Source organism: Hemibagrus wyckioides, linkage group LG19, assembly GCF_019097595.1.
Source record: "Hemibagrus wyckioides isolate EC202008001 linkage group LG19, SWU_Hwy_1.0, whole genome shotgun sequence".
Taxonomy (NCBI): Eukaryota; Metazoa; Chordata; class Actinopteri; order Siluriformes; family Bagridae; genus Hemibagrus; species Hemibagrus wyckioides.
In genome coordinates this window covers 18,582,416-18,596,337 of record NC_080728.1, presented here as the reverse complement: position 1 = coordinate 18,596,337, position 13,922 = coordinate 18,582,416, and the positions used below count along the sequence as shown (strand labels likewise).

At 41.4% G+C, this 13,922-nt stretch overlaps 1 protein-coding gene across 3 annotated transcripts in view; it reads left to right on the top strand.

Moving 5' to 3' along the window:
* The window catches only part of atp2b1a (ATPase plasma membrane Ca2+ transporting 1a), a 40,750-nt gene that overhangs the window by 17,494 nt on the left and 9,334 nt on the right, over nucleotides 1–13,922 (top strand). For all 3 annotated transcript variants that reach the window (XM_058416817.1, XM_058416818.1, XM_058416819.1), the window contains exons 3-13: nucleotides 4,545–4,742; nucleotides 4,882–5,139; nucleotides 5,409–5,534; nucleotides 7,167–7,328; nucleotides 9,194–9,232; nucleotides 11,628–11,783; nucleotides 11,964–12,178; nucleotides 12,354–12,596; nucleotides 12,754–12,995; nucleotides 13,277–13,514; nucleotides 13,646–13,825. In XM_058416817.1, coding sequence (XP_058272800.1) covers nucleotides 4,545–4,742; nucleotides 4,882–5,139; nucleotides 5,409–5,534; nucleotides 7,167–7,328; nucleotides 9,194–9,232; nucleotides 11,628–11,783; nucleotides 11,964–12,178; nucleotides 12,354–12,596; nucleotides 12,754–12,995; nucleotides 13,277–13,514; nucleotides 13,646–13,825 — 2,057 coding nt within the window. The remainder of the gene's footprint in view (nucleotides 1–4,544; nucleotides 4,743–4,881; nucleotides 5,140–5,408; nucleotides 5,535–7,166; nucleotides 7,329–9,193; nucleotides 9,233–11,627; nucleotides 11,784–11,963; nucleotides 12,179–12,353; nucleotides 12,597–12,753; nucleotides 12,996–13,276; nucleotides 13,515–13,645; nucleotides 13,826–13,922) is intronic.

The window sequence follows — 13,922 nt, the reverse complement described above, 5'->3', positions numbered from 1 at the left end:
GTCACCTTGCTTTTTAAACCATAATTACTGCCTCTTTCAAATGTGGCCACGTCACCCTAGCGGGAATTAAAGCATCCTCTTGAGTGCACTGTGAAAGGGGTGTATGCAGATGTGATTAAATGGCATGGAAATGCACGTGTTGATGGGCCTGAGAGAGAGAGAGGGAGGGAGGGAGGGAAGGAGGGAAGCTGTAATGTTTTTTGTCTTCCTCGTTGCTGGACTTTAATCTTGCCCTGTCGCCGACGCGTGTTGGAAAAACGTGGACACAAAGGAAGTATTGTGGAAACATGGACTGTGTCTTTGTCTCGTGGGACGTGCTGATGGATGCAGTTGTGAGTAGTGCAACATAAAAATGGGGGAAAGGATCATTTAATTAGCTAGCAATGGTTTGAGTGAAAAATTCTGTCTTTCCTTCCCTCTCTCCGTCCTTCCTTCCCTTCCGTGCTTCCTTCCCTTCCCTCCTATTCTTCCCTTTCCTTCTTCCTTCCTCCCTTCTTTCCTTTATCTCCTTCCTCCCTTCCCCCCTTCCTTCCCTGCCTCATTCCCCTCCTTCCATCCCACCTTCATTGCTTTCCTCTCTTTCTTCCTCCCTTGCTCCCCTCCTTCTTTTTCCACCACCCTCCCTTCCTTTCCACTCTCCCTTCATTTCTTTCTCCCTTCCTTCCTCCGTCTCTCAGTAAGCTCTTTATCTGGGATACATTGCCGGTCCCAGTAGCATAGGTTGCAGTAGTAACTGCATAATCTTAATAAAGTATGGTGAGCTAGTTAGAGCATTAACACCAATTTAATAAACGTTTCATTTCCTGCAAGGAGGCGACTCCGTCATAGTCATTATAACTTTAACTTTTAAAAAAAAAAAAAAAAAAAAAAAAAAAAAAGCCTCCTTTGCATTTTGGCCAAAAGTCAGTAAGTTGTTAGGCAGCGTTTGGTCAAGAGCTCAAAGCGCATACGAGATATTCACGCCATTATTTTCATAAGATGTTGAAGTGCAAGGTGGCTGCGTGTCCTGTGCACGTATTCTGCTCGGGTTTGAAAAGGTCACATGTCATTTGTGCAAGCTAATTAATGACCAGTAAAGGCTGATGTGTGTAGTGCAGCGAGCGCAGGGGTTTTACCCAGAACAACTAGCATGTGCTATAGATTCAGCTGATGGATGGATTGGCATTGTTTTTTTTTGTTTTTTTTTGTAAAGTACAATAGCAACTCGAGTTTATTTTCTCGAATGAGGGAAGGAGATGCTTCTTGTCCATCAGATGACTAAAAAGAGCAGAACGAATAGCCCAGATGTGTAATCTTCTTGTTCCAGCTCGGCATTTGTCTGAGCTACCGACTCGTCAAGTTCCTTTTAACTGGACTTCAAGAACAGAGCCTTCACATCGTGTCACGCCACATCACCTCACTCACCTTGTCCGAACACATACTTCCTGCCTGAGTCACATCACTTCATTTCACACACTCACTCACTCAAAACAACACCATTGTGGAATTTTCTGTCATTTGCCATGTGCTCAAATGAAAGGCTGCATCTAAATAAGTAACGAGGGTATGCGCTAGAGCAGGTTTTAGTTTCTTCTTTAATGGGGCATATCACCGTCATCATCAACAACATGACAATGGACTGTGCTGACTCCATTGCCAATTCTCTCTCTCTCTCACACACACACACACACACACACACACACGCATGCATGCTGTGAATGCTCAGCACCAGTGACTCTGACTGTGTTAGTGTGAATAGCGCAAAAATCTCCACCTGTCAACGTTTTTCTCTACACACGTTAGAAGAACGCGAGGATGCCATAACATTTTGTAATTTTCATCGTTTTGCAGGATTCTGCAAAAACAGGTGAGTATTGTGCAGCATCAACTGATTCATCTCGTGATTAGTCTTTATGTAAGTGGGGTTAATAAGAAGGTTAATATCACATCACATGGCAGTTCTCAGAGTCATTTCTACGATACACAACACACATCACGGTGTGTGTGTTTGCTCACAAACTCACTACAGCAGTCACACAAACTCGTATAATAATTCAGATCAACATCTCACCCTGCCCTCGGTATTTATAGACGACGAGAATATTTCTTTATGTAATGTTGTACAGCAGGTTTGATCTGTTGTACATTAAGGAGGAATCAAATCAGTTTGTTTCTGATCTTAAGAAAGCCTACTGAGATGTTCTTCCTTCCCACAGAAAAATCAAAGGTTTAAAGCCTTGCTCAGATCGGATCGGTCGGTCTCCTCCACTCGCGTATCAGAACTGTGTTTCACATGATCACACTCCGTTCACAACATGGCGTCTGACGCTGGCTCTTGTTTTAACTTTTATTTTGTCACCCAGGAAGTGTGTAATATTTGGGGCAGGGTCACTAATATGTTCATTACGAGATTAAATAGCAAGTGGCAGATAAATATGTTTTGCTTCCATCGTGGGGTGACCCCTGTGTTGAAAATCACATATGTATATGAAATAAAACACTCAGACGAGCGCACAGTTTGTGAGAAACAGTGGCAAGAAGAGCAACAACGACTTGGCTGATTCCGGACAGAAATAAATCACAGAGGAACAAAATAGGAAATGACCGCATTTAATCCCATTCAAATAGAGCTCTCAGCCAGAGAATATCACTGTCACCATGTCTTGTTGTGATAAATCTCTATTTCATGAAATAGGTTTCTGATTAACAATAGATAACAGTAACGTGAGAATTTCTCAACTTTAGGCAAGGAGAAAAATTACAAAGCATAATTATTATTATGCTATCATTCACAGTTCTTAATCTTATTGTGCTATTTTTTTAGTTGTATTTTTTTGTTAAGATGAAGCCAAGATGCACTATATTGCCAAAAGTTTTGGGACACCCCTCCAAATCATTGAATTCAGGGGTTGGGCTCAGCCCCTTAGTTCCAGTGAAAGGAACTCTTAATGCTTCAGCTTCATACCAAGACATTTTGGACAATTTCATGCTCCCAACTTTGTGGGAACAGTTCGGGGATGACCCCTTCCTGTTCCAACATGACTGTACACCAGTGACCAAAGCAAGCTCCATAAAGACATGGATGAGTGAGTTTGGTGTGGAGGAACTTGACTGGCCTGCACCTCAAGCCCATAGAACACCTTTGGGATGAATTAGAGCGGAGACTGTGAACCGGGCCTTCTCGTCCAACATCAGTGCCTGACCTCACAATTGAACTGCTAGAGGAATGGTCAAAAATTCCCATAAACACACTCCTAAACCTTGTGGAAAGCCTTCCCAGAAGAGTTGAAGCTGTTATAGCTGCAAAGAGTGGGTCAACTCCATATTACATTCATGTATATGTAAAGGCAGATGTCCCCAAAACTTTTGGCAATATAGTGTAGCTGGAGGTTGAAAATAATGGTGTCATGCATGCTGCATGTAGACCCCACCATCTGAGATTTAACCACACACACAAAGAATTCAGAGCAGCTAAAGTGTCTGTACTCCAACAAGACCACTATGTTAAACAGTTATGTATTTAAATGTAAAAAAAATAATAATAAACCACCTCCATTTTCTGTGTTTGTTTGGGCATTGAGAGTAGGTGCTACAGAATATGCATTACGTTAAAGCCTTTGTTCGTTCCGTTAGCTCACATCGATATGGATAACGGTGCTGTTAATCGCACAGCTCAGCAGGATAGTTACTGTTTTAAATCTCCCCTCTCTCTCTCCCCCATGTGTCCTCTATACAGACAGTGATGTAAGTCAACAACGGCTTGTTTTGCTGCTGATAAAGTCTGTTTGTACTGCAGACAAGTTGTATGTACTGCAGACATCGAATTTCCATTCTCAGCCCTTTTACTGACTGCAGCCACACTTTATCAATGACTTTCTTACTCACTCGTACATGGTTTTTTACTTTTTATTATTTGGGATGGTGGTGTTAATGTGTAACAGTGGTGTGATTATGGCGGTGAGGTCTGTCAGCACCTAACTTACATTTTACACAATTTATTCCTCGCTCAGTTCAATTAGTTCATTTATTTTTTTTAATGCACAAATGCTGATTTGCATTATACATCCATACAGTTATATATAGAGACGTTACAAAAAATAGTAATAAGGAAGTAGTAGAAATTGCTATGCTGTTTGTAGCTAGTATAGTTAGCTAATCTGCATAAGACTACCTTGTAAGTAGTGTGTGTTGTAGACAGCGCTGTTCGGTTTCTCACTGCTTGTGCGAGCGCAGCATGCAAATCAAAGCATCCGAGGCATGAATTCTGTGTTCAAAAGAAACGCTTGGAATAAAGGGAAATTTGCCTAAATGAGAGTCTTACAGCGAGCAAACAGTTGAAAACATTCAGTGGCTCTCAAGCGACAGCTGGAAAGTAGGTCATTGATGTGATGCAGTGTTGCCAGATGTTGATCAAACCTAACCTTGGTCTTTGATTTGTTAGTTCTAATGCCCTTTTTTTTTTTTTTTAAACTGAATCAGCATATCTTTATTCATGTATTTGGACATCACTGTTTAATGCTTGTAATCAAATGTAATGGTTTTTTATTTTCTCTTTTTCCCCCCAGGTTTAAGCGGGAGCCCCACCGATATCGAAAGCAGAAAATCAGCGTTTGGACAGAACTTTATACCTCCGAAAAAGCCAAAAACTTTTCTTCAATTAGTATGGGAAGCATTACAAGACGTAACGTTGATCATTCTCGAGGTGGCAGCCATAATTTCATTAGGCCTTTCTTTTTATAGACCTCCGGAATCAAGTGATAAAAGTAAGCACCTTTTGAAGTGGCTTATAACGCTGTGTTTGCAACTTTATTTAATCTGATATCATGCGGTAAGCTGTTTTATTTTTTTTTGTTTTTGTTTTTTGTTTTTTTGTTAAAAGTGTTGTGTGTTTTGTGTGTGTAGAATGCGGAGAGGGAACAGGAGGAGTGGAAGACGAGGGCGAGTCCGAGGCGGGATGGATCGAAGGAGCAGCCATCCTCCTTTCTGTAATCTGTGTGGTGCTAGTGACTGCCTTCAACGACTGGAGCAAAGAGAAGCAGTTCCGTGGCTTACAGAGCCGCATTGAACAAGAGCAGAAGTTTACAGTGGTGCGTGCCGGGCAAGTCATTCAGATCCCCGTGGCCGAGATCGTAGTCGGGGATATCGCACAAATCAAATACGGTAAGCTCACACTACAGACAGCCGTGATGCACAAGCACGGTTCATGTGTCGTAATAGGATTCAATATAACTAGCCAATCACAGGCTTCTCTGAGCTCATGTATGTGGAAGAGGGCAGAAAGCACTTTTCTCCCAGTGTGTTCCACCACCCTGTGCTGCAGAAAACATGCTGTCTGTCTATCACATGTCCTTTCAGGAAGCATGTGTTAGCCTTCATGCGAGAGCTAGCCGAGGAAATGGCATGACGTTGTTGTTCTTGTTGTTGCACAGGTGACCTCTTACCTGCCGATGGCGTTCTCATTCAAGGGAACGATCTTAAAATCGACGAGAGCTCTTTGACTGGTGAATCGGACCACGTGAAGAAACTGCTAGATAAAGATCCTATGCTGTTGTCAGGTACGAATCCGTCAGCGCTGCCATTAAACGTGACTGTCTGGTGATTAATTAAATTCAATACAGGCAAATTACTAGTTAATAATTATTATCTAATATCAAGTAAATGAGTAAAATTTTTTAACTTGAACATAGCAGGTTTTATTTTAACACCTTTTCTCAAGCAGTATGTAAATGAATCAGATCAGCAGCCCATTTAATATTCACTCACACCTCCACTGGAGAGGTCTGACGTGGCTCAGACACTTTATGTAATCAGGGACCTTCCTCCATAGCAAACATTTCAGTCATCTCAGGTTTGTGGGTATATGTGCACTGCTGTCTCTTCAGTTTTCAAGCACAGCATTACAAAATCCAGAGGTTGAGATGGCTATTGCTAAACACTGCCTTATACTTCTGCAACTTGGTCGAGTTTGGTCCTATTTCATCATCGGGTTAAAAAAGTTTCTGTTGACTGACCGATGACCAGTGAAAAGATTCTGAGCTAGACAAAGCGAGTGACGCTTCTCAGTTTGCTTCAGGCATAACCTCACTGAGCTGAAGAGTGTGTGTTGCGTACATCAGACAGTCCAATATGGGTTGACCAATCGGACAGAAGACACACGAAAATCACACCACAATATTTCAATACATTTCTAAGGTACATGATATGGTTTATATGTAGAGTAGAGTTTTTCTCACGAACTGCCAGCAAAACAATAGTGTTGCATTTTTGTTTTAAATAAATCTTTAAAAATTGATTTTGATGATAGTTTCATGTGTTGCCTAAATTGTTAGGCAAAATAAATAAAATTGTTACATCATATCACCTTGCCCAAATATCTAGAGGGATAATAAAACATCTAGGCAATAAAGTGCACTTTAGTTGCAAATTAACTGAAATTTAAGATTTATTATATCTTAAGAAAATGTAATAGTATTTTCAGTGGGTTTTTTTTTTTTTTTTTTTTTTTTTTTAGCCTGTCCAAAGCCTTGTCGTTTCAGATATTCTGTAAAATCTGTGTTATACACTTCTCTCTGTTTTTCACAGCTTAAACTAAACTGATTGCTCAGCTTTCTTTAATCCATTAAAGGCTATTTGATCTGGTGATGGATAGGAGCTGAATATTTATGTTTCATGTGCTTGAATTTTGTACTCGCACATAAAATCCCGTAAAACTCCTCTTCCTGTTTATAGAAGTTCCTCGGGTCAAATTGGCGGTTTTTCCATTTTATAGTACTTTCTCCATGTAAAGATAAATAATACAATCAGGCAGTTAAAGTTACTGTATGCTACTATGCTGTATTAAATGCTACTGTATCACACGAGAGTGAAGTTGTATGTACACTCTCTTTATAATCGCCCTGTGATTACAAGAAAGCTCAAGAGCGAGGCGGTATTTTTCTAGGCCTTTCTTTGGTGTTGTAATATGAAGCAGCAGCCTCAATCTGACTTTGCTTAATTGTCAAAGGAGACTCTCTGCACTTTATAAATAGCCGCTTCTTTGGGTCATTTGGTCCGAAAGACAACCCATATTTAGATGGCACTTACGCAGAAATTAAACACTGCGTGTTTGTTTGTGTGTGCGAACCGTCGTGTTTATTGTACTTGCAACCAAATGGCATGCCCTCACCCGTGCGTCGTCTTGTGTACAGGTACCCATGTCATGGAGGGCTCTGGAAAAATGGTTGTCACTGCCGTCGGAGTCAACTCCCAGACCGGAATCATCTTCACACTGCTGGGGGCAGGAGAGGAGGACGAAGATGACGAGAAAGAGGAGAAGAAGAAAGAAAAGGAGAGGAAGAAGGATAAGAAAAGTATGCCGGCGCTATTATTTGGTGTCCTTCCAGCCTCTCTGGCAGTCTGACCTGTTTTAAAATAGATCAGCCATGTTAGTCTGTGGCCTTTCAGCGTGTAGAGGCAGCAGTGGTGTTGTTATCCAAAGAAAAACTGTTATCTAATTTGGGCGTGTCAGCTTGTGTAAGAGTGCGAATACACAATATCTATTGCGCGCACACACACGACTTAGCAGGACTGCACTAATGCCTGACTTACTGTGGGTTAGAGTAATGTTTGCTTTATTTCCTGCTCAGTCAGGCTCACTCACCATAGACAAACACCGTGGCGCCTAGTCTCTGGCCATTTTCATTCAAGGCCATTTTCATTTTAAAGCCATATCCGTGAAGCTCTAGACGCTGAGGTTGCCAGAACAAATACTACTGAACGATTTTCATAAAATTTGCATACTTGAAAAAGGACACAAAACTGACGTAGTTCACATTTGAGTGTTTAAGGCAAGGTGAATACTCAAAGCAGTAGATTTGACAAGCAGTCTTTTCTAGGTGATTAGGAATATTTGTAAAAAGTCACATTTGTTAATGCAAACGAGGCTAAATTAACGTGTATTACAATAGTAAACATTTTGGGAATTTCTTTAGAGGTAGGAAAGAACATGCAGATATCTTAGGAACTAGGATTATTGGTTCTGAATTTAAAAAAGAAGATTTTCAGGAGAAATTAGCATCTCCACTTTTGTTGGTGGTGTGGTTTATGATGTTCATAAAGGAAAGACTCTCAGGGATATAGGGCGTGATGTGATTGTGAAGTGGACGGAGCTAAATCGTGTTACTCAGATAATACAGTGGTTTCAGATGAACAGTGAATTTGGTTTGTTTATTTATTTACTATTTTTATGATCATGCTGTAAGAGATGTTACAAATCTTAAAAGATGACAAAATGACCTTCAGTATATTTACAAGTGTATTTTAAGGGAATTATGAAGTGCTTCTAGACACCAGGCTTGGTATAACACAACATCCTTTACATCACTTTGGCTGTAAATCCTTTAAATTAAACGTGATGTTCGAGATTATTAAACCTGCCTTCATTTCACATCAGCGTTTTGTAAAATGATATTAATTACAGTAGCGTTTGTTTGACTCTTACTTATCTGTGTAAAATCAAGTATTTATTTATTGTTTAATTCTATGGGATGTTTTGTACAGAAATGGAAGTTCATAAAAAGCTTCATTAGTTCAGGCTTCATTCATGTGTTTGTTTTTTTGACACTGCCATTCAGCAAGGGCCGAATAGAGCTGAAAAGTTTATTAGAAATTCATTCATTCATTTATTTATTTTTATATATATATTTATTTATTTATTGTGGTGATTTGTTCATCATATCTCCAATTTAGCATATGGCAAGGATTTCTGCTCCATTAGCCAGCAGCATTTGTAATGAATTTCATCAGCCTTCTGTGCTCGTGTGTTAGCAGTTCCAGTGAATGCCCCTAAACCTTTCAGCAGCTCAGCGCTCACAAAACCCTGGGCCATGTTTTTGTTCCCCGAGCAGCACCGATCACCACAGCTGCATGCGTATAGTCAGTCACACAGGCGTGTCTGTGGCCTGGCCAAAGATTTTCATCCTGCATTAAGGCCTTAGTGTGTGTGTGTGTGTGTGTGTGTGTGTGTGTGTGTGTGTGTGTGGTTTTTTTTTTTTTTTTTTTTTTTTTTAAACCTTTATAAAATACTAAGTGCTGCCTCTCACCCTATTAAATCAAAGAGAACATTTGCATAATTGGAAATACGTTTAAATGGATGCGGAAGAATAATCTCAGGCACAGCGTGGGACTGTTAAATAAGTTTCAGAGCGTTTCTGACGTGTGCTCTTTCTCTCCGTAGACAAAAAGCAAGATGGCTCTGTGGAGAACAGAAAGAAAGGTGAGTAACCCTATTGACTTAACTGCATAATGAGCCACATATTGGCTTAGCTGGCAATCTCAGAGGTGCTGCAGCTTGCGTTAAAACCATTGCCTTAACCCATTACTTCTATTGGATAGTCATTAAAGCTGTCCTGCTTGTGTGTGTGTGCATTGCTTTGTGTGGTACAGTATGCATCCAGTTCTATTCAGCTTTATTGGTATGATGCATTTTTTTTTTTTAAATCCAATACCTTTGACAGAAATGACTGAAATGAGAAACCCAGTTTCCTCAGGACAGAGTATAACAGGATTTGAGACATGATCAGAGTTTACATTTCAGTAGGTTTTCAAGCTGGTCTAGCTATGATGGATGAACTCTAAATGGCTAACAATCAAAAAAAGCATCCTGATACTCGACAAGCCCGAGAGAGGACAGAGAACAGCGCCAGCATCACAGCTTTCAGGCGTTCTCCAGCACGTGTCTAAGTTCAGATCACTGACAGGAAGGTTTCTACAGACGCTTTGTGGGGGAAAAGCTTTTTGCTGTGGTTTTTAGATTTCACTGTCACTTGAATAAAGAACCGCATTTCTATTGAAGCAGGCTTGATGGATTAAAGGTAATGGATAATGAATTCCATAGACGTTCCTTAGGTAAAGGTTCTGTAGAACAAAGAAGAAAAAATTCCTGATAAAAATCCTCATTGCTAAATATACCAATAAGCAACGATAAGGATGACGTTCGCTCTCAAGTTTTCTTCCTCATATCATCTCAGGGATTATACTTCACTTGACCATATACAGCTGTAGAAAGGACATGATTTATGATCTTACTCTCTAGTGTCTCCTAGATGTGGATGAGGTTCACATTTGAGTCTGGTTCCTCTCCAGTTTTTTTCCTCATATAATCTCAGGGATTATTCTCCACTTAATTATTAATCATGTCCTTTCTACAGCTATATATAATCTCACTCTCTAGTGTCACCCAAATGAGGATGAGGTTCCCATTTGAGCCTGGTTCAAAAAAATTGAATAAAACATGACTGAATGGCGATGACACTTCATAAACTTTAGTGATCTGCTATAATTTGAGGCCTGCCGATCCTCTTCTCACCGGATTTATTTTCAATGCCATTCTGTGTAAACTCTCGAGAATCCCATGAGCTCTACAGTTTCTGACAAACTCAAACCAGTCCATCTGGCACCAACAACCATGCCACGGATAAAGTTACAGAGATTACACTTTTTCCTCATTGTGATGTTTGATGTCACCTGATCTTCATGATTTTATACAATGTGCTGCTGCCACATGATTGGGGGGTTAGATAAACACATGAATGTGCAGGTATTCCTTATAAAGTCGGCTTAAACTGTAATAAAAGAGCAAACCTTTGCTGTTCAGAAACGCATAAACAGTCACATGGGAGCCAACTGTGTCTGGTGCCTGTTCTGATAACGGAGTCTGTTATATCTTATTTAGTCTGGGTTTGATATCGAAGCAGGACTGCAGTGTTTACTGAAGGAAAGGCTGAACAGCCTCTCTCATTTCCACGGAGCGAGGTCTAATACTGCAGACTAGTGTTACAGCCCTGCTTGGAGTGGAGAGCGGTTCCACCACAGCACAGAACTAGCATGTTAAAGTACAGCCTTTATTTTAACCATAGTACAGTAAGCACATTACACAGGGGTTACGGATAGCTCTTTTGTTTATATTGCGGTGTTAGCACCGCTACACACATGCACACACTCACAGTGACGATGATTTTTTAGCGTGCTGATTTCATCACAGCAGTGATGGGTGTGGGTTTGTGTGATACACCACTGATAATACTTTGAGCCTGCATTAAGAGCTGGGTTGCTTGGATAGATTACTGTTGGAAGTGTGTAGTTACTGTGATGAACGCCCCCATCACCACCACCTTTTTTTCTTTAAAGTTCTAGCAAGTCTCGTTGAATTTCTATTCACCATGTAGAAAGAGATGTTTAATCAGAGCGCAGAAGAGGCGCCCTACTTTCCTTGCGCCTTTTGTGCATGCATGAGCGTGGCCTGTTTGCTCGCAGGGAGCACACAGGAACCCTACAGTCATTCTCTCCCACAGAGAATGAGACCCATTATATCCAACGCTCCAAGACTCTCAAAGCTTGTCGCACAGCTGGACCTGAACCGAAGCCCTTTGAGTAGCCACACAAATGAAAAATGTAGCTGTTAAACAAAAGAGAGGGAAGGGTAAACCGAAGTAAAGAACATGATGTTTGGAGATAAAAATAAATAAATAAATAAATAAATAAAAATTATATAAACTCCCTTTGTTCTGCATTATTATTATTATTATTATTATTATTATTATTATTATTATTATAATGTCTCTCAAATACATTTTAAGTCTCTTGCTCTCTCTTTTTTGCATTGTGATCAGCTAAAGCCCAGGATGGAGCTGCAATGGAAATGCAGCCCCTGAACAGTGACGAAGGGGCAGATGCAGAGGAGAAGCGCAAAGCCACCTTGCCAAAAAAAGAGAAATCTGTTCTCCAAGGGAAGCTGACTAAACTAGCAGTCCAAATCGGCAAAGCAGGTCAGAACATTTTAGTCCTTGTCCTAATTGCCAAATCTCACTCTTACTGCTCTTCTTAGGGATTTGCTGCGTCTGTTTATTACGATCCCGCAGTGCCTTTTTTCCTGAAGCGAACCCTGTTGTTTTCAGCTAGGCCCTGATCTTTCGGTTTAAGGGTTTGCTTTTCTTCTCTCTGTGCAGGTCTGGTGATGTCTGCCATCACCGTCATAATCCTGGTAGTGTTGTTTATAGTGAACACCTTTTGGGTGCAAGGCCTTCCGTGGGAGAAAAGCTGCACACCCATATACATCCAGTATTTCGTCAAGTTCTTCATCATCGGCGTGACCGTCCTGGTGGTGGCTGTCCCTGAGGGTCTGCCTCTTGCCGTCACTATTTCACTGGCTTACTCCGTCAAAGTACGTCCCGCTCTGCAACATAGCTATATCACTGACCACCATGTTGGATAACACTCAAACTCATGTTACTGTTATATGCCAACAGATTGTAGGATTTCTCTTACTTCTAATCTTGCCCTGTCTAATCCGGGATTGCCCCCACCTTCCCACCCCACCACCCTTTTCTATTTTTCAGAAAATGATGAAGGACAATAATTTGGTAAGGCATTTAGATGCCTGTGAGACAATGGGCAATGCTACTGCCATCTGTTCAGATAAGACAGGCACTCTAACCATGAACAGGATGACCGTGGTGCAGGTTTACATCGCAGAACAGCACTACAGGAAGGTCCCTGAGCCGGAAGTAATCCCTGCCAGCACCATGGACCTGCTCATTCTGGGCATCAGCGTCAACAGCGCATACACCACCAAGATCATGGTGAGTGCACCTGCATCCATTGTGCAAATCAACGGTTTAGTTCATCTGAGCCCATTTCAATTATTCATCACTTCTCTTGGACAGGCCTGAATTTAAAAAAATAAAATTAAAAATTAATGAATTTTTTTTTTTTCTTCATTTCTTCTTTCCCTCACAGCCTCCTGAGAAGGAGGGAGGTCTTTCCCGTCAGGTGGGCAACAAAACCGAATGTGCCTTGCTTGGCTTTGTGTTGGATTTGAAAAAAGACTACCAAGCAATACGCAACGAGATCCCAGAGGAGAAGCTCTATAAAGTTTACACTTTCAACTCTGTCAGGAAATCCATGAGCACCGTGCTGAAGAACGCTGACGGAAGCTTCCGGATGTTCAGCAAAGGAGCCTCGGAAATTCTACTCAAGAAGTAGGCATCTCTCAAACTTCAATCCTGATGTCATTTTCTGAAGGAAAAAAGAAGGGGGGTGGAGATGGGGGGGTTGGTTAGTGAGGTCTCTTCATGCTTAGCAAGCAGATCAGATGCTTACTTGCTTTTTTTTCCCTTGCTTGCTTTTTTTTTTTTTTCCTCCGTCTTCCAAATCCACCATTCAGGCTACTGATGCATTTCTCCAGAGAAATTACCCAGATGGTGCTTCTCATCCTGCAGTTTCATAACCGCTTCTTGTGTACTCCTTGTTCTCTCTCTAGATGTTATAAGATCCTTACAGCGAATGGTGAGACCAAGGTGTTCCGGCCCAGAGACAGGGATGACATGGTGAAGAAAGTGATTGAGCCCATGGCCTCTGAAGGCCTGAGAACAATATGCCTGGCCTACAGAGACTTCCCCGCCTCCGAAGGAGAACCCGACTGGGAAAACGAAGCCGATATACTCACCAGACTCACCTGTGTGTGTGTGGTGGGCATCGAGGACCCTGTCAGACCGGAAGTATGACCCTGTGTTTGGTTCATAAATCATTACTAACAGCTGTTTGTTAATTTCTGTCAGCCACGATAATCGATAGAGAATATCTTTAACGCTTAGTGAAGTCTAGCATCTGACCCAGTTCTCTCAATCAGGTACCGGATGCTATTAGAAAGTGCCAGCGTGCCGGGATCACGGTACGCATGGTGACCGGGGACAACATCAACACAGCCCGTGCCATAGCAACCAAATGTGGCATCCTGCAGCCTGGAGATGATTTTCTCTGCCTGGAAGGAAAAGAATTCAACCGGCGGATACGCAACGAGAAAGGAGAGGTGAGATGTTGTTTGAGATGAGAAGCTGAGATGAGAAGCTGTTTCTGACAGAGAGTGCACATACAGATTTAAGATTTATGTCCTGAAAGGCACGATG